The 24143-nt window shown below is 40.6% G+C and overlaps 2 protein-coding genes across 5 annotated transcripts in view; one reads left to right on the top strand and one right to left on the bottom strand.

The window, feature by feature from the left end:
• SOD1 (superoxide dismutase 1) overlaps window positions 1-8216 on the top strand; it is an 8733-nt gene extending 517 nt beyond the window's left edge. Inside the window, exons 2-5 of the mRNA XM_029939071.1 lie at window positions 3715-3808; window positions 5137-5206; window positions 6043-6160; window positions 7168-8216. Coding sequence (XP_029794931.1) covers window positions 3715-3808; window positions 5137-5206; window positions 6043-6160; window positions 7168-7275 — 390 coding nt within the window. The 3' untranslated portion in view covers window positions 7276-8216. The remainder of the gene's footprint in view (window positions 1-3714; window positions 3809-5136; window positions 5207-6042; window positions 6161-7167) is intronic.
• Window positions 8217-9883: 1667 nt separating this feature from the next.
• Window positions 9884-24143, bottom strand: part of SCAF4 (SR-related CTD associated factor 4) — a 58538-nt gene continuing 44278 nt past the window's right edge. For all 4 annotated transcript variants that reach the window (XM_029939066.1, XM_029939069.1, XM_029939067.1 and 1 more), the window contains one exon: window positions 9884-11029. In XM_029939066.1, coding sequence (XP_029794926.1) covers window positions 10101-11029 — 929 coding nt within the window. In that variant the 3' untranslated portion in view covers window positions 9884-10100. The remainder of the gene's footprint in view (window positions 11030-24143) is intronic.

The following is a 24143-nucleotide window of genomic DNA, read 5'->3' as shown; positions in this document are numbered from 1 at the left end:
CAAGACTCCTGCGACTGTCAAAAGTCAGAAATAAAACCACTGAATCCCCGAAGTAGTGATTAGTAAAAGTTCATTGTGCGCACACCAATCGGTGGTCGTGAACCGGGAGCACCCCAACCAAACCATGGAGTGCGGCTGCGGGGTATATGGTCCTAAAGCATCTCTTCTCGTGAGAGGCAGTGACTTTGTTTTTCGCGGGCATGGGTTATGATTTTCGTTTTCTCAGGTGCTAAGAAAGTGGGTAACGGTTACCACATGCCGACCTTGGGAAACAGCGTTACCTTTTGCGTCCAGAGTTTCCAGAGGTGTAAACAAGAAATGGCCCAGGTCAAGTTCAGGCTTGCAAAATAAGCCGGTTGAGCTTTTTGCTTATAGGACTAAAGTGGTTTTTGTCTGATCAGGGAATTTTCAAGGCTGGTCTCCGTGTGTTTTTGATTTTAACAGGCCAGAAACCTTGGCCCCTTACAGAAAAGTTTGCTGACCCTTGCTCTGGGTCATGGGCAGGCTGTAACATCAAAGAAGGTGGCCTGGGACAAAGCTGCTTTTCCTCCTTCAAAGCTCCAGAAGCCAGAGATCTGACCTCCTCTCTTGGGAGTTTTCCAGACCTGGGATGTGTTACCCTGGGTGCACAGTAGACTGTTGGGGAGCTTTTGGAAAATGTTGTGATGCCAGCTCCAGATCAAGTATATCAAAATCTGTCAGGGTGCAATAAGAACATTGCTGCTGCGTGGTTTTTTTTTTTTTTTAATGTTTATTTTTCAGAGTGAGAGAACGAGTGGGGGAGGAGCGAGAGAGAGGGAGAGAGAGAATCCCAAGCAGGCCCGGCATCGGCAGCGCAAAGCTTGATGCAGGGCTCCATCTCATAAACTGTGAGACCATGGCCTGAGCCAAGATGAGAGTCGGAAGCTTAAAACCCACTAAGACACCCAGGTGCCCCTGAGCATTGCTGTTTTTAGTTTCCATTGTAAGGGACTCATTTGCATCAAGCTTGGAGAACTTAGAGGGTCGTGGACGGGATTTTGGAGTTGGAAGTCAGGAGACCTGGGGTTTCACTCCATTCGCTTGTCAGGTCATTCATTTAACCAAAAGTTTTCTGTAAAGTGGTTTTGAAGTGGCTTTACCAATAAGCCCACTACTGAGACTGATCGTTCAAAAAATAAAGTGTACACAAATATTCATTAATAATATTATGACACACATGTTTTATAAAGAAGGGGCTTGTCTCCCAAATCTTTGCGAGGTTACAGACGGATAGAAGATTGTTGTGCTTGGCTTGATAATCATAATACTACTTAATATATGAATGAGGTTTGATCTTTAAAGTGGCTTACAGAAATGTGAGTGATCAGGAAAAGTAATCCTTCTAAGTGTCCCAGTTTATGAAATTTATGCGAGGGAGTTTAATTGTATCCTTTGAGTGGCTTGCAAATTTTCTGGAAAAGGCTCTTTGGCAGTTGACTAAATTTTGTTGCCGCTTTCATTTGTCAGACTTTGTGTTGCTCCTCGCCTCTCCTCGTGTCATTTCATCAACACTCTGGACGAGGCAGCCTCTGAGGGGTCCCTTCCCTCTGGCGGTGGAGAGGTGGTTTCTGCTCTATGTTCAGGAGCCAAGCCGGGGATCCAGACGTCACTGAGTGTACCCACCTTCCCTGAGCAGCCTGAAGGGCTCCCCTTGTTTAAGTTCCACACTTCATTTTGGTGGTGCTGTTTACACTTGATAAAAGATCTTTGTGTTGCTCAGCATTACAGCTCTACGGTTATGCAAGTGTGTAAAATTGGAAATCAACTGTATTTGTTTGGTCTAGAGGGTGTTTAAAATTTTGGGTTAGTGTTGGCACCTAAGTAGCTTGGTCAGTTAGGCATGGTTTGTGAGTTTGAGCCCCGTATTTGGCTCTCTGAGGACAGCACGGAGCCTGCTTGGGATTCTGTCTCCCTCTCTGTCTGCCTCTCCCCTGCTTGCTCTTTCTCTTTCTCAAATTCAATAAAAGCAAACTTTAAAAATTTTTTGTGGATTAGTTTTCAGTTTTTAAAAATCTGAAATTCTCTCCTAGAAGTCCAAATGCCCGGCTTCTTTTGAAAAGTTTGGAGCTCTGCCCACACTGAGCCTGTGTGAGCTCGGAACAGCATGCTGCAGGGCCAGTTAGTATTTCTTTTCGCTCCCTGGACCTGTTTTACTCATTCAGGATAACAGCCCACCTGCCCCTCCCCACCCCACCCCACCCCCTTTGAGCTGCAGCCTGTCAGCTGACTGCTCACTTACCCCTGTGGGGCAGCATTGACCCAGGACCTGGTAACAGAGGCTCCGGAGACCTTGTCCTTTTGTCTCTGTGCTCCTGGTAACATGGCGCGTGGGGGGGAGTTCACAGTCTCCTTTTCGTTTTTACAAAATGAAGCTTATGCTTAGAAAAACTCTAGTGTATCTCTTCTCAAAAAGAAAAGCAAAGAAGGTCTGCAAGTTGCCACTCTACTTCCTTCGAGTGGTGGTTTTTATCCAATGGATGCTCAAGGCCAGCACCTCTTGTAACCGTTGGCCCTGGCTGTTAAAAAACAAACCAAGTTAAAAACAGAGACACCATCATGTTGTACTTCTGTGTGTGTTTTATTTTAGTTTCTAAGATCTCTTTGTAGTGTAATAGTTTACCTTCTTTATTCCTGTATGCAGCCAGCCATCTAGTGCTGTTCCCTGTGATCACTGCCAGCACGGTGACACCTGTGTGTGTTTCTACCTTCTGTTTTCATTACCCTTTCTCTTTGCTGTCAGAGTGGAAAGGTTATCTAGGTTTGAATGCCTATAGTGGCTTTAGAAAACAGTACCTTTGGTTAGAGCAGAATCAGTCCCCCAGGAACAGTGGGACAGAGTATTTTCTGGCTATTAATAAAAAAGAAATCTCTATGGTGGAAACTGATAAATACCACCCAGATGGAGAATGGAGAACCAGGGATCCTAGGTTAGTTGTATATGGTTAGTTTTTTCTTTTTCTTTGCTTTCTTTTTCTTTTTGAAAGCAAATTTGTATGTTTGCTCTATGGATGAGGGTCTGCACGAAGAAAACAGGTGCTGTGATGTGCTGACATCTGGGTTATGAAGTTTGATACATACACATATACAGCATTGCAAATATAGCATATTGAAATGTATTCACAAAATCACTTATTCATGTTACATATGCACTGTAAGGGAGTCAAACCCTATAAAGACTATAATCCACCATTTAAGTGCTCGCCCTACTTGACACTCTTGTTTAGGTGCCTTTTCTGGGCTATTTATTTGTATTAATATTTATTTTTGAGAGAGAGAGAGAGCGAGCTAGCAGGCAGGGGAGGGGCAGAGGGCGGCGGGGACAGGATCTGAAGCAAGCTCCATGCAGACAGCACGATGCAGGGGTGGAACCCAAGAACCTTAAGGTCATGACCTGAGTGAAAGTCAGATGCTCCTCCTCAGCCCCCCCACGCCTCCAGCCATCCAGCTATTTTATTTGTGATGCTGGCTTCAGGGCTCCCGGGGCTCCTTTAGAACAAGGTCCCAGCTCCCTTGTGTTGGGTCCCCGGCCTGGAGCTGTTTAATAGCTTGCTAGAGAGAGGTGGGCCTGGGGTCTGGACACAGATCTTTGGACTCCCATGTTCTTTTCCCATGATTGGTAAAGATCATTGACCTAGTATCTTTGTTTAGCAGCACTTGCTCTCTCAAACTTCTTGCACTTCTCTTTGACTGAAGGGAAGTGGCCCTGTTGTGGTGTCAGGAACCATCAGGGGACTGACCGAAGGCGAGCACGGATTTCACGTCCATCAGTTTGGAGATAATACACAAGGTGGGTGTTGAGTTGGTCCAGTGACTCCTACTGGTTTCCCGTAAGATGAATAGTACTGAATAGAGCTACCCCTTAACGTGGGGGCGGGGGGAAGTCAACCTTAGGGAAATGAGCCTCAGCACTGGCTTTGGACTCTTCAGTGTGGAAAGGAAGGGGAAGAAGTTAATGTGTGTGGGGGGGTGTATGTTTGTTTTTAATGATTATACCTTGCTTATAAAAGAGTTTCAAGTATTTTTTTAGAAAACAAAAAATTAGGCTACATTCTTACCTGCCATAGAGATCTCAGGTGGTTGAGGGCGGGGCTTCAAGCCCAGGGGCTGCCTTGTCCTGTCAGAACAGCTCCGAACCGCCAACATCGAGCTCCTAGGGGGCCAGAAGTGGGGTCAAATATGGAAAAAGAATGTAAACTCTTGTTGCTTTGGATTGAGTTCCATTGATTAGAAGCAAGTTAACAGAAGTTTATCGGGTTAAAATGCATTTCGTCCTCTTACCGTATCTGAGTAGTCTGAACTGGGCGTTGAGACTTTTTATGATGAAAACTTGAATCATTTTGCTGGAATTTGTTCTCGCTGTTCTATAATTTAGTTCTTATAAACTTGTGATTTAATGACAAGCTTTGGTCTGTTGCAAGAATTACTAAAACTCTTCAGGATGCCCCTTGCTGTTTTCTGCTGCTGCTTTCTGTCACCTGGGTGTCTTCTCCCTGGGGGGCGGGGGGGGGCGCTGGGTAATAGCTATAAACAGTGGAAACTTTCTGTCACCTGCTGAGTGAAGAAAGCCATGTCCCAAAAGAACTTTCTGCCTTGTGGTTGTGTTCTCTGCCTTCCCTGGAACACAGGAGTGCTGTTTTTACGGAGTATGTTCTGAATGCCACCCCCTGGAGGTCTGTGAGGCAGCAGCCTTGGCCCTTACACGGAAGGTGGCCTCTTGTACTCTGCGGGCACCAAGTAGAGGCCACCGGAGAGCTCTTTGGTAGTGTGTTGCTGGGGAGGGGGGTTTCTGTAGTGAAGGTGCGCTGCCTTGTAAACTAGGGTCGTCGTGGTGCGAGTTTAAAGATCAAGTCTTGGCCGCCTTGTTTTACAGAACAGTGAAGAAATCAAAGCCCAGAGCGGGGTATTACCTTTACCACTGTCACACGTTAGTTAGAACTAGTCTCTACTGCTTGCCTATTTTGTTTGTACTAAGGTGTTGCTCCCTGTTTTAATGAACCTAGAAGTTACAGTGTAGGTCAGTATTTTCTCTACTTGAGGTTTTAGTAATGACCAGTTTCTTTTTAGAATTTATCTTGGAATTCTGATTTATAATTTAACTACCTTTTTGGCAAATAGGCTGTACCAGTGCAGGTCCTCACTTTAATCCTCTATCCAAAAAACACGGCGGGCCACAAGATCAAGAGAGGTGAGTGACAAAGTCTTAACTCTTACTAAAATTATGGTGATGGCTTGTTGGGGTCAGCATGGGTATACTCCTTGCAGATTGCATGTGACATAATGAGTAGTCTTCCCCACCCCTCTGCTCTTGAACTTATTGCCCCCCCTCCCCCCCCAGTAACTCTCTGTCCCCAAGTGCTGGAATGGCTTACTCTCTGGGTTGGGAATTGACAAATGGGGACACTCAAGACGATTTGGTTTTGTAGCATTTATTGAATATAGAACTAATACAAGTGCCAAAGGGAACTAATACAGGAAATGCCATGAATAACAGTACTGTCAGCTACTAGCAACATAAACCATCATAGTGAAACATAGGAAGCCTTGTAGGGAAAATCTGATACCGAAAATTCATTGAGTCCATTTGTGTGTGTGTTTTCTGAGAGCCTTTCAGGAAAATACTAAATTTAAGGACTGGGATTAATCTATTTTTAGAACAGGCCTGGGGCATGGCTATGTTAGCCATGCCAAGAATTAACAGGCATAACTCAGTAACTCACTTTACCCTTTGGTATTTTACCTCTGAAATTATAGGTGTGCCCCCACCCCACTATGCTTCCCAGAGTAGTACTTTGTAGATTTAAAGCTTTGAAGAGCAATGGGTCTAGAATGTCAAGTTGTTTCTAATTTGTATGTTCCAAAATTCTGTCATTCTGAGAAAGTGGGTCCTATTTGATACGCACTGTATCCACCTCTTAGTCCCTCTTTCTGTATCTGACTCCGTTTTTACTTTAGCTCACAGACTAGCCTGATGTTAAGGTAAATGGAAATCAGTCCTAATCCTGGATGCTTTTTCAATGTTAGGCATGTTGGAGACCTTGGCAATGTAACTGCCGGCACGGACGGTGTGGCCAATGTGTTTATAGAAGACTCTCTGATCGCGCTCTCAGGAGACCATTCCATCATTGGCCGCACGATGGTGGTGAGTTTTCCTATAATAGGGTGTGCATAGTTTGTTCTTAGTTTCTTTTCTTCTCAGGATTTCATGATTATTCATCCTGCTCCACATACATTGCACCTTTAGTTCAGATCAAGAAAAGCAATTACTTTACAGTGAAGATGAATTAATGATCTAGGTTGGTTATGAACACTTCTGCTAAGATGCAGTAGTGAAGTAGGTTACAACTGATCATATTTGGTCTTTGTTGTGGAAACAGAAGTCGTCTTTGTCTGGTTTTTAAAAGGCCGTATTTTCTGGTCACGATTGAATGTCCCCTCCCTGCTCTGTAGTTACAGAGCATTTTGTTAAGTCTGAACTCTGAGACCGACCTCAGTACTAGTGCATCTGCAGGCTCTGGTCGCTGTCTGACACGTGGGAAGGGGTTGCCTCACATGACCCCCGGGCGCTGTGTCTGGTCCTCGCAGACACCGGGTGGTCTAGGCTCTCTGTTGTCTGCGGTGCTTCCCTTCCAGGGGGCTCCAGACTTTCCCTCAGCTATAGTTACGAAGCAGGAAAATCATCATCAGTGTTAAAGGAGCCAAACTGAAAATGCTGTTGTTTAAATAGTTCAAGATATTTTTAGGATTACTTATTTGCCAACTTCTAGTTCATTAGGCACAGTTTTGAGTTTTCAAAATTCACTTTTTTCTCCAAAACAATGTTTATTGTAAGAGAATGCTGGAATTGAGGCCATGAACGTGTCTCGTGGAGGATTAGCATTGGCAGGTGGCGGCCTAGCAGTTGTTGGGGCTGAGATAGCTCAACCCTCGTGGGTTCAGGTATTTATCATTTGTATCATCGAGAAGAACTTTAAGTAGTAATTTTATTTTTTGCTACTAGATTAAATATTTGTATATTTCCTTGCTAGGATGATTTTAACATGGTGTCTTCTAATATTAAGCGGTTCTTAGTCTTTTGGGTATTGCTGGGAGGAGGTGGTAATTACTTGCTAGCACTAAGTATGTTAATGTTATTAACACTTTCTAAAGGTCCACGAGAAACAAGATGACTTGGGCAAAGGTGGAAATGAAGAAAGTACGCAAACGGGAAATGCCGGGAGTCGTTTGGCGTGTGGTGTCATTGGGATCGCCAAGTAAATATTCCCTAGGATGCGATCTGAGTCCCAGTAACTCCTATGTTATCTTGCTCGTTGTAGAAATTTAACATTAAACACTGTAACTTTAGAAGTGTAATTCGTGTGACTTTTTTTTTAATTGCTTTAAATACCTGTAATGAGAACTGATTTATGATCACTTGGAAGATTTGTATGATTTTATAAAACTCATATTCAGTTAAAATGTGTTTCAACGATCTCTGTATTTTGCCAGGTATAATAATCATATGGGTATTAAACTTAATTGTCTGAATTTCAATTCTCATTCAAGCCCGCAATAGCCAAATACACCATATGGCACTGAAGGAAGTCTGAACCTACTAAAGTATCCAAATTGAAACTCAGTTAGCTCGACACCCCTACATAGAGCTGCAGTGAATTGAACAGATTTAGTGGTATGTTGACAGGTATCACATGGTTCATAGAGGTCACTTTTCAAAGTGTTTTAAATGATGTTTAAATTTTTAGCAGCCGGTCTTTTAGCTAAGACTAACCTCAACTTAAATCTTGGACAAATGCCTTTTGTCAGCTTCAGGGAAATTAGGATGGTTTCTCTGATTAGCTACTTAAATTTTGATTCAGTAAGATTAAATTACCTACCTGCCAAAATAGCACGTACTGCACTCCATACACAGGGGAATATTTATCTCATTTGTACTGATCTGCTTCCAGACTAGCTGTTTAAAGAAGTAATGCCATAGCATTTTAAGGCAGCATCAAGGGAATGTTCAAATGTGGGTTACGTCTAAGGATTTATACATCAAATTAGTAAACTTAAGTCTAGTTCTCTAATCGTAAGTACTTACTATGTACCTGAGAAACTGCTTTTATGTGAATGTTAACCTAATTCAGATTTGACTCGAGCATAGTTGTTTATTGACTGAAAATTGTAGAGAATATTATCTCTAATAAACCATAAATAAGCTACAGTTCTAATTGATAAATATATATACTTCCTCAAATGTGTGCTATCGCTTGGGAGAGAAAAAGCAAATTTGGAAAAGGACAATTTGTAGTGTTTTGAAAGTCTTAATATTGGTGATAAAGAATATTTTGCTTAGAATAAGTGGTTAAAATGACTGTCAGAATTTAAAAGTAGGAACAGATTTCACTAATGTACAGTTTGGAGACATACGTGGGAGAGGACTAAATAGAGGGGCCTGCTTGTGACCTTTCACTACCACTCGGTATCTGTGTGTGTGTGTTTGGAGTGGGGGGGGGGGTGTCATGTGCAAATGGGATGATCCCAGTACTTACAATTGGAAACACAGGTTTTTTAAATCCCTGATATCTGCCCCCTAGATGATCATATGTATATTTCTTTGCAGAAGCAGTTTCAGTTAGGACTTTTTAAAACCTCTCAGTGGGCCAACATCAAACAAAGGACAAGTTTTAGAATTCAAGTGCGGATGAACGTGGATTTTTTTCTCATTTTCTAAAGTCAGGAACACAAACATTGTCCTATATCCATTCTCCCTGTCAAAACAAAGGTCTTACTGCACAGAACTATTTAAGAACCAAAGTAATAAAGCAGCTTGGCCTGGGAATGAGGGCAAAGAACAAGTTACCTCTTCAACACACTAAAACGAGGACAGTTTAAAAATGTAATTTAAGAAAAAAGCTTCAACAAGGCCATAAATACTCGGATTGCGTGGTCTTGGCACTGAGTAAAGCAGTTCTCTGGAACTGCTTTTCTGTATTATTTCAGACATAGGTTTGATTTGGCTTTGGATGACTTAATGTAATGGTTCTTGGATAACCTACATCTATTTTTCCTAATAAACCCAACAATTTTAAGCAAAAGAGAAAATACTTTTATGTTCTTATATGTGACAAAAAGTTCAGTCTATCTCTGCCCAGCAGGGGCGTTTAAAAAATGCTCGAGAAAGGCAACAGGCAAGGCTTATGTTATAGGAAACAGTTGGTTGCGTTTAAGTTCTTAAAACATATAAAATAAGACAAAAAGCTTTGAGATTGCAAATGTTAACCTTAATTTCTTTCACCCTTTGAAAAATTTAATGGGATGGTTAGAAAACACTCAACCTTCTCAATAAGTAACCCGGCAATCGGATAATTTTATAGTACAGACGGGTCCTTTGGGATCCAGTCTCCCCCCTTCCCAGCAAGATTTCTCTTTACAAATTAATCAGGGCAACATTTACCACAATGCCAATGGCAAAAAAGAAATCCTTGATTGAACTGTGAAACTAACAAGCTTTTCAATTAACATTAAAACCACAAACCTTTACACCTTATGATTGAAATGCTAAAAATAAAAACATTACAAATGAAAAGGGTTTGAGAATAACTACATAAAGATGTCTATTTCCATCAAGTAAACAAGTCTAATTTAGACTCCAATACAGTATGAACAGCTCAAACTTTGATGGTGAACAATCCTTTTCCACCCTAATGCAGTGTAGGAAGAATAGCACACATTAAAGTTTGTTATGAAAATAGAGTTTATTAAAAACATCCCTATTGTTTTGAGGAGCTTTCACCGTTACCTTGTCTTAAATTAAAAAAAAAAAAAAAATAGAGAGCACTTCTAATTACGATTTGTAAACTTTTTAAAGTCAAAACTTTTAAAAAGTTACAGCAAAAAGGGTAATATTTATTCATATTTTCAGTATTTTTTGTTATTTTGTGGCTATTTTTAAATAGAAGGGAAGCAATCAAATTGCTTACAATTCCCCACCAACTACTGCGGGGCTGTGATATAGCAGGAGCAAATATAATACAGCATCTGTACACCTCAAGCTCTACACTCCAGAAGTGTCACTGTCACATTTTGACAAATTCCAGTCTCTAACGAGGAGCCTCTGCTGCTGAGCCAGAATCCTTTTCAGGTTCAACGGATGAGGTAGCCTCAGCAGGTAACTCTTCAGATTTTACAACTGCAGACTCCGACTCCCCCTTATCAAGTTCTGAAACAGTGTCTACGTTTCCCACTTGGCTAATGGGAGGTTCAACGGTTTTGTTACCACCTGCCCTGTCTGTCACCTCAGGCTTCTCCTTTCCTCGGTTGTCTTCCTTTTCTCTACGAGACTCTCTATCTCTAGAATCTCTCTCTCTGTCTCGATGCCCACTAGAGCGTCTATTTCTCTCTTCCAAGTCTCTGTGCCTGTCCCGGTCAGGGCTCCTTCTTCCCCACTCTCTCCTTTCACGGTTACTATTATCTCTATCATCATTACGGTTCCCATACCGTTCCCGGTCATTTTCCACCCTATTTCCAAAAGATCTTCTTCCAAACCTCTCTTGGTCTCTACCTGAATTGAACTGCTGCCTGTTATCATTTCTAAACGGCTGTGGCGGCTGCTGAGCTGGTGGTGGCTGCTGAGCTGGTGGCGGCTGCTGTGGCTGCGGCTGCGGCTGCGGCTGTGGCGGCTGCTGTTGCTGCTGCTGCCTTCCGTCTCTGTCTTCGGGCCCCCCTGGGCCGGGGCCTGGGCCCCCAAGCCCTGGCATTCCCCCAGGCCTAACAAAGGGGCCATGCGGTGGAAAGGGGCCTTTCATTCCATGAGGCGGAGGCATTCCAAAGCCCCCAGGGCCTGGCGGTGGGCCTCTATGCATCATATGTGGTGGCATGGGACGAGGTGGCATCAAAGGGAATCGCTGTAGATGAGGTGGAGGCATTCCTGGAGGGCGCTGAAGTGGGATGAGGCCAGGTCGGGCACCAAGAAGGCCAGTGGATGGTGCCTGGAGCCCAATTACAGGACCAGGTGCAACTCCTTGAGTACCTAAAAGAGAATAATAAAATCATATATAAAATCATGCAGAAGATGGCATTCTATTTCCAACTGTTTCCTGTGGAGCCTGACTCAAAATGAAGTTCAATCCAGAATCTTCAAATTTGTTTGCAAAACTCGAGCTGAGGACCAACAACCCATGGCATGTAGTCTTACAGATATAACACATACTGTATATTATATAAAGATATGCATTTCTGGTCTGTAGATAATTAGTATCTAATAACAGCAGAGGTCAAAATAAGATGGAAAAGGAAACTGCAATATAACAGTTTTTGGAAAAAAGCATGTCAGAGTCTCCTTCCATAGCCATCACTAGTAGCTGGTTGGTAAAATACTTAAAACCTCTGAGAAATAAAATGTACCAGGCCTCATGAGACAAAAGGCTAATAACTAAACCATGCTATGTGAGCCAACTGAAGGCCATCTCCGCTGTACTGAGGAAATTTTAAGACTTTTAAGTCTTAATGCCTTACTACACAGTAAACCTCACTTGGACAGTAATGCTTAAAAAATAAAGACTCAAGACACCAATGGAGAGTTTTACAGGTTCTTTGTCCAAGCACACCAACCATAAGGCATAAACTTGCTAGGCTGAAATGATGGAATTATGCTGAAAAACTCTTTTATTCATTCCTCTTAAGGTTGGCGAGACTGATGAAGTCGGTGCTGTTGACAGTGACAAGGACTTACTGGTTTATTCCCTATTTATATGAAGGTTTGCTCACGTTTTGGTGTAAGTCCTACAAGGAAAACAACCCATCATTTAAAATGATATGGCAAAATAACAGATTGTTTTGGTTCACCACTTCAGTAACAGAAAGACATCATCGCCCAATTTCTTTGCAAATATCAACACAAGGCAAATACTATGACCAACAGGAGTCACTCTAACAACGGAAAACATTCCACATATTGTCAGAATATATGAATTACCCATGTACTGCAGAAAGGTCACTGAGCAAGTTAGGGGTGACAACTCTCAGCCATCGATGGTTAAGAGAAATGCTCTTGTGACAATGACACCCAAGTGTTTTCTTCCCCCTCCCGACAACAGGTTATTCTGTGTTGACAGAACCTCTTCCTCATATGTGCTGTAGCAAACATGAAACAAGTCCTGCTTGCTCCTAAATTTTCCGTATACTCAACACTAAACATAAACAAGAGTTTCTACTTCAGTTTCTGATCCTTACAACATGTGGTCCAATCCAAGAACTAAATACAGTGGACCTGAAAATCTACACATACCAGTTTACAGCTCACCAGCTTCGGGATTTACTTAAACACAATACCTTCTTTCAGATGCTTAAAAACAAGTCTATTCTGTTTGGTGAAATACACTCTCACTTAGGAATGATCTTGAACATGTACCTCAGAAATAATACCTGCCTCTTGTGGAAATTAAATGGGATAAAATACCTAAGAGTGAGCTCAGAGCCTTGTCTACAGTTAAATACTGAAATTTTCACATCTATTTTGAGAGGCGATAAATACCCCAATGTTAAATATCTGACTTTGCAAAACTGAATGCATTTTTCATTTCTGATAGGATCTTATTAACCTCCTGTGGTCCCCAATACCCATCATAGCTTAAAGTCCAGGACTTTGATAGTTGAGAAAAATGTGAATACACTGAGCTTCTACGTGTCAGGTCTAAACTTAAATTATGAAATGGATAAATGAAGCAAAGACGTAGTTGCTTGACACACTCTTCGGATGTTGCTTAGGAAAATCCCAACGAACATATACAGAACCACCACCTATATACCATATTTCAGGTTGAATTAATCTGAAGTTATTTCTATCATTTAGTTAACACTTACTGACTATATACTACACCGTTAGAAAGTAAAAGCACCTGTCTTTGCTCTCACTTTTAAAAGGAATCTGTGCCAGGGCGCCCGGGTGGCTCACTCAGTTGAGTGTCCGACTCTTGATTTTGTCTCAGGTCATGATCTCACGGGTTCGTGAGTTCAAGCCCTGCCTCGGGCTCTGTGCTGATAGCGTGGAGCCCATTTGGGATTCCCTCTCCCTCCCTCTCTCTCTCTGCCCCTCCCCTGCTCACTGGCTCACTCAAAATAAACATTAACGAAAAGTTAAAATAAAAGGAATCTATCCCAACATTTATAGACTGTAACTCAAAACAACATAAAATGTATGTACCCCAGTACTGCCCTGTAAACAGAAAAAACATTCATAGATGCACTTAAATTGAGCTTTACTTTCCCACCAGCCCTTTAGGAGTACAATGACCACTGAAGTGGGATTAGGCCTTTTTCAGAGATCAATGTGGCACATTTCAGTGCTTCTTTATAGGATTAAAAAGCCAATGCCAAACTTTTAAATAACACTAGAAAAATGGGGAAGAGGTTCAAAGCATCTTACTGTAACAAAAGAATTAAGTTCAGATGAATCTTTAAGAGGAAAACACTGACTCTTACAGGACAATGTAAAAGTCCTGTTTCTTGATTTACCCATGAAGACTGGCTTCCTCATCTACCAATGAGGACAGTGGCCAAAGGATGTATGGCCACCTCACCCTTGTACCAGACAGACAAAATGGGCCGATTCTCCAAAAAATATAAACCTGTCTCTAGAAACACAGCTCCTTTGTAACATGCATTTGAGAATGCACCAAGACTGGTTTTAAAGGGTTAACATTTATAGTAATCATGTTTAAGCTACCTACAAATCAGTTATATTTTTATACAGCAATTTATTGATCCTATTTGTACTTATGTTTGTATATGCCTAATACTATACACTCAAATCCCTCCCCTCATTTGTAAGTTAGGTGGATTTCCTTTTAATCCTTCATGAACCAACATTTACAGAACCCCCCACCCCCCACACAGACTATTCCCATAGTCCTAAACATTGGCTTTCAGGCCACAAAAGTGATAAAACTGTGGATTATGTTTTTTCTGCAGTGGACATGTACTGCTTTTATAATAAACTATATTTAACCAATAATATACTAACTAGGTGGAATATGTCCTTGATAGGCATGCCAGCTGAATTTTACTTTTAATTAGGAAAGCTGACATCATGCACATTCAGTGGACTCCATAGTGAGTTACCCAGGTCTCACTATGTGAGCAATTATCCATTTAAATCAATTATCCATTTTATCTGGAAGGAAGACATTCAATGTCACTGACAAGTTTCCTAGAGTTACAAATTAAAAGAACTAAATCACACTATGGAACATCTGAACTTTATTAACTCATTTCAATGTGCTGGAGATGTAAAGATAAAGCAGAGCCCTCTCCTTCAAATAGGACATCGCCTAAGTAGAAAGAAACCGCTGGAAGCAATGGCACAAGCTAGTTAGTACAGTGACAAAGGTGGAACTGATCAAGTTGGTGTGCAGGAGTGTGAGTGCACATCCTGGAGGGTTTGAATAGGGTCTGGAAAGAAAGGGAGGAAGGACATCAATGGTCAAAAGAACTGCCATGGAATGTCTTTTGAGAAGAGAGAGACAAATACAGAAAATGAGGTTTAATATTGAAGCAGCAGAAACAATTTTATGTAAATACAAATTACTATCAATTAAAGAAAAAAAGAGGTTCATAAGGCTGAGCAGGCTGGCTGGGGCAATTCAGCGGTGTTCTATGGAAGAAGAAACCTGGGACTTACCAAGGAAAGTTTTGCAGGGATGATTCCGTGTTCATTTTTGCAAGACCTTTCTAGCCAGCAGTGTGAAAGGAAAGGAAGGGAAAGACGCCAGAGAGCAGGTGGACTCTTACTCTCAACACAATGCAGGAATTTAGGAAGAGAAGCTATTTTGGGGAGACAGACGACAAATTTCATTTCAGCCCTCAAAATTTCCGGAAGTCAGAGGGGCCTGGGTTGATCTGCTGGAAACGTGCAGAAGAAACTGGTATGTACACCTAGAGCCCACAAAAGTCATATTACCCACAGTACAGATAAGAAAAAGGGAAGAGTTTCAGACCTGGGGAAACACTACCTCAAAGACTGAGACTTTTAATACAGTAAGATTTTAACGCAGAAAAAGGGGCAGCCCCAAATGTCTGTATTTGGATTTGAGAAGCGTAAGAAATACACTGGAGTCTAATTCAAAAAAACCAAGACTTAACTGTGGATATTCCTGTGAGGAGCCAAAACCCAGTTGTTTCACCATCAAAAAACAAAAGTAAAGATTAAAGGGGAGGTGCCATTGCTATCTAGAGCAAAGATGCTCAGAATTATGTGAAATAAAGAACAAGTATGTTAAAAGGCTAAAGGGGCAATGAGGGGGAGGGGAGATTGGCATCATAGTTGGGAGTCCAATGTGGAAAAGGTTTGAATTAAATACTGTGGGTGTGACCAACTGCCTCAGTGATAGTTGAATGGTTTTAAAGAGGATATAGGGGGGTGCCTGGGTGGCTCTGTCGGCTAAGCATCCCAAGTCTTGGGTTTCAGCTCAGGTTATGATCTTATGATTCGTGAGTTCGAGCCCCATGTCAAGCTATGAGTGGGCAGTGCAAAGCCTACTTGGGATTCTCTCTCCTTCTGGCCCTCCTGCAGGTTTTCTCTCAAAATAACCAATAAACTTAAAAAAAAAAAAAGGATAAGAAAAGAAAAAAAGAACAGTGGGATCTTTTAAGCAGCAAAGACTTGCTAGGTAAAAAGAGGAGGGAAGAGAGGACGAGGAGGAGAGGATGGATGGAACATCTGAAAACCTCTTCTACAATACTGCCTTCCATCTTACCAAAGCCACTGCCTTTAGGAAGTTCTGGACCTTTTGTTACCAACATGTCCTCATCGGCAGGCAAGCACCCCAACTCCCCAGCCCCCTTCCTAGAATCATTTTTTTTTTATCCCATCAGGGTCAGGCCCCCCATAATACCCTTCAAAGTCTTTACTTCCCTCCTTACCTGCCTCAGAGTCCACGGTTCCCCCTCACCAGATGTCTGGAAAAACCTCAATGGTTTTGAATGCAACTCTGCTACCCAATCTGTATGCAGACAGGGCTGGGGGTCACCCCACTCCCAAAACACCAACTGGCCTTATTTTAGGCTTACAACCTCAACCACAAGTGCTTAATTCTGGTTAGTGATCCTAATTTTCCTTGGCAGCTCACATTCTCATTTCCCTAGATGTCTACGTCACATGCTCCTGTTTCTCCTCCATCCTGTCCACTCTTAGGAGGCTGGTTTTAGAACAAATCCAGTGAGAGAAAACTTACAGTTTATAATTCACCCACATAAAGTATTTAATTCAATGGTTTTTAGTATATTGAGTTGGGGAACCATCAACATCTTTAGGATATTTTCATCACCTCCAAAGAACACCCCATTTCCCTGTGACCGCCCCCTGCCCCCACACCCTGGTTTCTGCCTCTCCCCATCAGCCTATGCTGCACGTTTCATATGGATGGAGTCATACGTGGTCCTGTGACTGGCTTCTCTCACTTCGTGTATGTTTTCAATGTGTATCCATGTTGTAGCATGTATAAGTGCTTTTTTTTTTTTTTAAATTACCAAGGAATATTCCATTATATGGATATACCACATTTTATTTACCCTGGTTGGTCATGAAAAAAAATTATAAGGTTTTTGGAAAAAAAACCTTTTTCATTCACTTACCCACCACCCTGCCTACCAATTTACCTGTACCTGCATCCATATTACTCCTGAGAACATCTATGATCCAAAAGGTAAAGTCCTTCCTTCAAACCCTGGTCCTCTTATCTACGTAAGGATTATCAGCTTAGCCGACACCTTTTCTTTCCTGCACCAAAAATTTCTCCTCTACTGATTTCCCAATAATAAAGATGCTGTAGTTTCACCCATCTTAGAAATAAAAACAAGAACTCCCTTACCTTGCCATCTCCTTTCAACTTTTGCCTTTTACTGTTCCTCTATATAACAAATCTCCTCAAAGAAATATCCCAAATCCTTGTATCCATTTCCTCATCCATGCTCTCCTGCCCCCATGTAACCGGCTTTTGGAGCCATTATTCTGAGGAAGTCATTTCTAAGGTTACCCAAAAGCCTTCATTCAAATCCAGGCAGCAAGTTCCAGGGCTCTTCATTAACCCACCTATGATACCAATAATTGATACACCCCCCTTCCGAGGAACTCTGTGACTGCCAGATCCCACCCCCCCCCCCTTTAGCTGTGCTTTCCAGTATCCTCTGCTGAACAGAATGGTGGTTAAAACCACAGGTGCTGGAGCAATGTCAGCTTCATTTCTGGCTCCACCGCCCGCAGCCGTTCACCTGGGCAGGCTCCTCATCTCTCTGTGCTTCAGCCTCCCCATCTATAAAATGGGGGTAACTGTACTTACCTCTTAGGGCTGTAACGCTCACATGACTGACACATACCAACTCGTCGCAAGAGTTCCTGGCACCTGGAATGGTCTGCCTTAGTTCTCCGTACTGTTTTCTCAACTGCTATGCTTAAGTATTCCTAGGCTTATCCCTCTCACTGTGTCTCTATTTACAGTCCCTCCTTAGGTAAGTACAGGCTCCTGATTGGGCTGCTGGTTTGTGGAGGATACGTGAAATTACACCTCGACTTTATTCACCAACTTGTTTACTTATCACCAGCACTTAAATGTCAAAGTTAAAATATCCAACACTTTAACTTGATATCCCCTCTGCAGATCCAGTCCTCCTGGACATTCGCCCATCTCAGGAATGTACATTACATCCTATCAACCGCTCACATCGAATACTCAATCTTGACTCCTTTCTCTCACATCCCATATATTCAAGTAGTAAGGCAACTGGGAAGGCCCTATCTTTAAAATAAATTCCATGTCCACCCACTTCACTTCCTCCACGGTACCACCCCAATGCAAGCAGTTAGCTTTGTGCCTCGTCTACTGCAACAGCACCCACACTAGCGTCCTCTTTCCGCTCTTACCAACTCCTATAGTCTGTTTTCTACAGAATAGCCATTATCCTTTAAAACATATACCTGACTACAACTCCAACATTCCCCATTGCACTCACAACCTGGCCCTTGACAACCTTCTCTCGACTCGGCCTGCAACTCTTTTCTTTGTTCATCCTGCTCCAAACACACTACCACACTGTGGTCCCTCAAGCCAAGTTCATTCCCAATTCAGGCCTCCTTTTGTTCTTCTACCTGAAGTACCTTTTCTCTATATTTCCATGGCTTTTTCCCAATCATTTCTCTCCATATAACCTCCTTAGATGCCCTCCTGGGCCATATAATATTTAAAATAGAACATCCCATGTGACAGTCCTCCAATTCCGTAAGTGTTCTCTGCTTTACTCTTCAAAGGATTATCGCCATGTGAAATTATTAGTTTATTATCTAAGTCCCTACTAGAATATAAGCTCTAAGAAGACAGGGTTTGTCTGGTTTATTCAGGTGTCTCTAGTACCCAGAAGGATACCAGGCACACAGTGGCTACTGAACAGAATACACATAGAATGTATGAATGGCAGTGGCATAGGTGATGACCGAACTCTTCGAGGAGAAAATATCTCTCAGGCTGCAAGAGCAGAGGCTAGAAGGTCCAGGTCTCTCCCCCAGGGCGGTGTCTTTCCATCGTTAACCAACAAAGACCTGAAATTTACTTTGAGAAAATCTGCAATTTTCTTTAACTACTTCCTTTTCTGGTTCTAGTTGGCAGTATGACCTTTTTTGATCTGGTCCCAACAAAATGAATGTTACCGTGGCATTTCCATGAGGCTTAAATGAAATTCCACACAAGGAAAAAAATGTATTAACCACTCTTCATCTCTCCCACCAATACCCTAAAATCCCTAAGAATGCATATATATGTATGTATCTACACACACACACAAAATTTTTTAATTGTTTTTCTTCATTCCAGACGTTCAGAAAACTGCAATAACAGTGCAACCCATACATGTATTTTCTTTGCCTAAATTTCACTTTTTTAGTAACATTTAGAGCATAACTACTCTGAAAAGGCTCCGAGGCAATTCTTACAGTAGGCACTATGTTGGGAGCTGAGAAGAACAAAAGAATAAGGAGCTAGTTTTCAAAGAATGAGAAAGCACATTTTAGATAGTATTATACATTAAGATTATACCGAAAAATTGTGCTTAGAATGTTAATGAGAAATCTTTAGAAGAAATTTGAGTTTTCAACGATATGTAATGCAAGTATATAGGAGAGGTCGATTTTTAGCAGAGAGCTAGGTTATGGTTTGCTAAAATCCAATACACAAAGGCCAGAATTTCAAATAAAGAGAAATCAGAGACAGATTGTTTTTTAAATGACTCCTTGGCTTTTTGCAAAATTATGCACAATAGGTTTTGTGTGGTCAATTTCCCTATTGTTCACTTATAGTGACCCTTTAGGATTTGTACACAAATTGCTATTTTACCATAACTGGCAAAATATAATAGCTCGTAGAGTTAGGAGTTGCACTATTTGACTCAAGAAGTTTGGAATAAACAATTAACCTATCATTGAGTGAGATTTTCCACAGGAAATTTTACTCTCAATGATAGCTGGAAAAAAATCTTACCTGAAATTCTTCACAGCCACATCTCTGTCTACAAAATCAATCTAGAACCCAGAGTGTCTGCCCCTCCCACCTTCCTCAAGCCCAAAGTGATATATGTTGGAGAGATTTAAATTTAAGAGAGACTCCAGGCTGTAGCTGTACAGCCCAGGAAGTACAGAGGGACATGGGAGACAACGGGGTAAGCAGCTTTCAAGTTTTTGTATAAGACCTTCCTTGTGGATTTTACCTGAAGAACTTCACCCTCAGAGAAAATATAGTGTATACACGACAAATTCAAATCCAAAGCAAGTTATCTGCGGCAGATTAATAGTTATTAAATACCCACTGTATCCTCTGAACAATGTTATATACGGAGTTGAATGTACTGTGATGACTATTTGGGAACCATTTCTACTATATAACACTAGTAGAATAATTACCAATGTAACAGAGTACCAATTTGAATATTTTAAAGCTTTGAAAGAACACTTTATAGGATAAAGTCACCAGATTTTGGGGGTGGGGGGGTACCAAAACAAATACCTATTAGAGCCCTCTAGCCTATAATTTAAGGTAATCAAACAATATGACAAAGTTCACAATTAAGAACAAATATTAAAATGTGGAAGTTGTATTAAAAATTACGTATTATTAAAAAACCACTTTCTAAAGGATTTTCTTCAGGTTTTTTAAAAAATGTCATTCACACTAGTTTGGTGCTCTAATGTTCTAATTTAAATGTTAAAAATTACTAACTATTCAAAAAAAAAAATCAAAATTCTGGCAGAGAAATCCAAGCTAAGTGAAATTACCACAAATCAAATATCAATTTTAAAGTAATTCTAGAATGTGATGGTAAAACTCTTCATCTTCTAGGCAGTTTTAAGGATCGTAACTATTACAATAAAGCAAACATGCCAGTTTAGTAATTCCAAACCAATTCAGTGCAGATAATTTCTTGAAGTGTCCACATCTGGGAACATCAACTCAAATGCCTGAGTTCATGCAGGGATGTGTAGAAATCAAGCCTGAAGGGCATTACACACTGTCCAGCAATTCAGCCTGGAGGCCACCAACTGGTGACTTCTGCTTTAGATCTTTGGTAACAAAAATTTTAAGTAGGAAGCAATCTCAGAAATACCCAATTCTTATAAATTTCACCATCGTCTATAGCAGCGTGGCAAAATTAGGAAATATCTGCATATTAATAATTGAGTAAACGTATCTGACAAAAGAAAAGGCTTTTAATTTTCCACAAAAGGAATGAGTCCAAGTTAGTATAATTTTTCCTGGAAAAGATATTTTGGATATACTGGTAACAGAGTAGAGATATGTAACACAAACAAACATTTTTTTTTGTGTATTTCTTTTTTATTGTCTGGAACACGAAAGTAACCCAAATTTCACATTTACAATGAACTTTTTAATAAAAATACTATACATATTAGATACATGTCATACAAAAGTTTTTGAAAAGTAAACACATACACTTATACAGTAGAGAATAAACTGAATTGCTGTGATCATTAATATTCCTTCTTTCCTAAATGATCAACTGTAGACGGTTACCAACAGCTTTTATGAAACATCACTTCTTTAACTAGCTACCTTGGTGTGTGAGGTATCAAGAATGGATTTGTTTAAAATCAAGTAATAATGAATTACTGCTGTGCATCATATAACTTCATATTTTCAGAAGATCAGATACTAAAATAATCAGAATCCCTACAACATGGAGGTTTGGGTCTCTACAAATCTGGTAGCATGGGTTACCTCAGCCCAACGCCAGGGACAGGTAGTCATCACTTCCAAACTAACGCCCACACTTATTACCTGATCATTCGGAAAATTTTTTAAGCCAAACCATCTTTGCAGCACTCACTGCCTCCTCCCAGTATAACCAGGCCTTACCACTAAATTTTGGGAGATCTGTTGAACATCTGTTTGGGTCCCCACTACTTTAAAAGTATTATTACCATGTTTCAGTAATTCAGATCTGAGAATTCAGTTAAATCTCAAGGACAGGTTCATCTCCCCTTACAAGAAAATTATCTGAATGTTGTTAATAAAAAGAATACAGTCATCATATTGTGCTCTTTTGGTGAAACACCACTATGACTAACATATTTTCTCAGTACGACAACTGATGGAACTTTAATATGTGTGAACTTATGACCTGGTCTAATCTACCATGAAAAGATCTGAGGCAACTATGTCAAGATACACTTTTTCCTAAAAAGCTTGCTTCCTCTGCCAACAAATAGAACAGTTTAAAACGAATCATAGCTAAAGTAATATCATTTTAGAATCACAAAGTATAGATATTCTTCTCTAGGAATTCTAAGTATCGCTTAGGACACTCCTTACCTGTAATAAGCACCCACCATTCACGCACAGCCTACCCTGTGGCAGGCTCCGTGTGTCAGCCCAGTGAATCCCAACACCCTGGTGCGTCAATTTTATTCCTTTCTTTTTCTTTTTTTTAAACAGATGAAGAAACTGGAGTTTCTAGGTTTAAAGTTTTCTGGTACAGCATAGCGTTTCTTTTTATTCTCATAAGAGATAACATTAGAGCACCAAGATTCGGAAACTTGAAAGCATCCTACTGCTAATATTCCGTTCACCTGGTCACCATCAAGAGCCTGCCCCCCTGCGCAGCCATCCTCAGCGCTGACATACTGCATGTGGGTACTGCACGCGGGCACTGCGCTCCTTTATCAAAATGAGGCAACTGTGATTACTCTTTTGGATAAATCCTCCTTTATTTGCACACACATTAAGGTCTCCTTTCTCTATAAGGTTAAAATTTATGAAAATTTCTTCTCAAGATTTCTAGTTGAAGGAACACAAAAGGCCTTCTTTCTTGTGACTGAAATTACGTTACTGCATTTTACTTAAAAGTACTCATTTTAACAAAACAGTTTTCATTTTTATGTTATGTCACAATTTAATCTTTCCAGATTTGGAATAGCCTTTAATTTCTAAGTTTTGGTTCCAAAGTTATAGACAAAGAAGTGAAGTACAATAGCCCGGCACTGAAGACCATCGCTCTATCCACTGGTTCAAGTAACCAGTGTCCCTCGCTCATGGAGTCTCCACTCCAGTATGTATTTGGGGGAAGGGAGGAGGGAAAGACACACAGAGTTGTGTCAGGTAATGAAAAATGCTAAGTGCTTAGGTTACTAACTAGGTTTGCTCTCATGCTCACCAGCTTTTGATCTGTGCTTTGTTTTGTTTCACATGTTGGATGCAGAGTTTTAAATTATGCACTCTGGTTGTGATAAGAAATAAAGGGCAGAGTCGTCAAGACCTAAATGTTAAATCAGGAGCACGCTACTTATTCTTCAAGTTTGTTTGAACATAGTGGTTATTAAACTTTTAGGGATGAAGAAATCTTTCATTCAGTGAGTTTACTAAGACCAGAAAAAAAGAACAAATGCATGCCATTTTATAAATACTCTCCCGTGGCCTAATATCCACGGACGATAAGACAAGGAAATCTTACTACAAAGAGAATTCATAATCAGGGGTGTTGGTGTGAAATGGAGAAAAGCAGTTGATCAGAAAAGTCTAGCCAACTCAGATTCTGTGATTCTTATGTAACCTCTTATTACAAATATGAAAAACAAAACTGAGATCCAAGGACGTTAACGTTTCCCGGATCCTAGAACAATGTTCCTTCCACTACATGATTTTCATTACAGCGTACACCATAAGCAACTTCCTAATTAAACAAACTATTTTCCATCATTATGATGACTACTGCTACATTACTGGTGACAAACTTTAATCCCAAATTCTCTTTCACCATTACCCAGTCTGTGTACTAAAGGAAATAAAAATCAAGTTTATTATTAGACTAAGCTCAGTCTCAGAGAGGGCAGACGACAGCATGCCATTTAAAAACAAATTGATTTTTATTATAAATATAGTATATGCACAGAGTAAAAATTTCCAACAGCACTGAAAGGGGTAAGTGAGAAGTAAAAGTCCTGCATCACAAACTAATGTCCTATAGTTCTAATGTCCCCTAGTCCTACATCTCAGAGGCAACTAATGTGCTCTCTCCTATAAAAAAAATCTAAGATTATGAAAGCACATATATACACATACATATACCTCTGAAAAATACAATGGACTCACAGGACCAGAATGTTATAATGCTAAGGATGATTTAACTACCCATTAAGAGAATCAAGTGTTAATTATACTTGGCAAAACCACTCCAAAATACAGCAATTTATTAATGTAATAGATTAATAACTCTAAGAAGTATATAAAATATAACAAGTCTATAAAATAATCATTTATAATTCAAACAAAGATAAAGCTTCTTAAAGATGTGGACAATCTAAATCACATTTCCCTTGATCGTGGCAGTAGAATTGCGGGTAAAGAGTACAACAGATAAAACTAGCAGGAGAAAACTGAGGGGTCAGTGAGAAAGCGCTGCCCTAGGCTGTACAAGTGTCATTGAGACAAGAAAACCATTTTATTACATGTATCTAAGAGAAGTTTCTTTGCTAGCCAACAGAAAATGCTACAACAGCCCAGGGTTTTAGAAAAATTGGTCCACACAGGAAAAATTCTATGTTGTCAAAGAAATGCTATCTCTTTTAAAGCTGAATGTCTGGGATTGTATCA

This window comes from Suricata suricatta, chromosome 5 (genome assembly GCF_006229205.1).
Source record: "Suricata suricatta isolate VVHF042 chromosome 5, meerkat_22Aug2017_6uvM2_HiC, whole genome shotgun sequence".
In the NCBI taxonomy this organism is placed as follows: domain Eukaryota; kingdom Metazoa; phylum Chordata; class Mammalia; order Carnivora; family Herpestidae; genus Suricata; species Suricata suricatta.
This window is presented reverse-complemented; position numbering and strand designations above follow the sequence as displayed.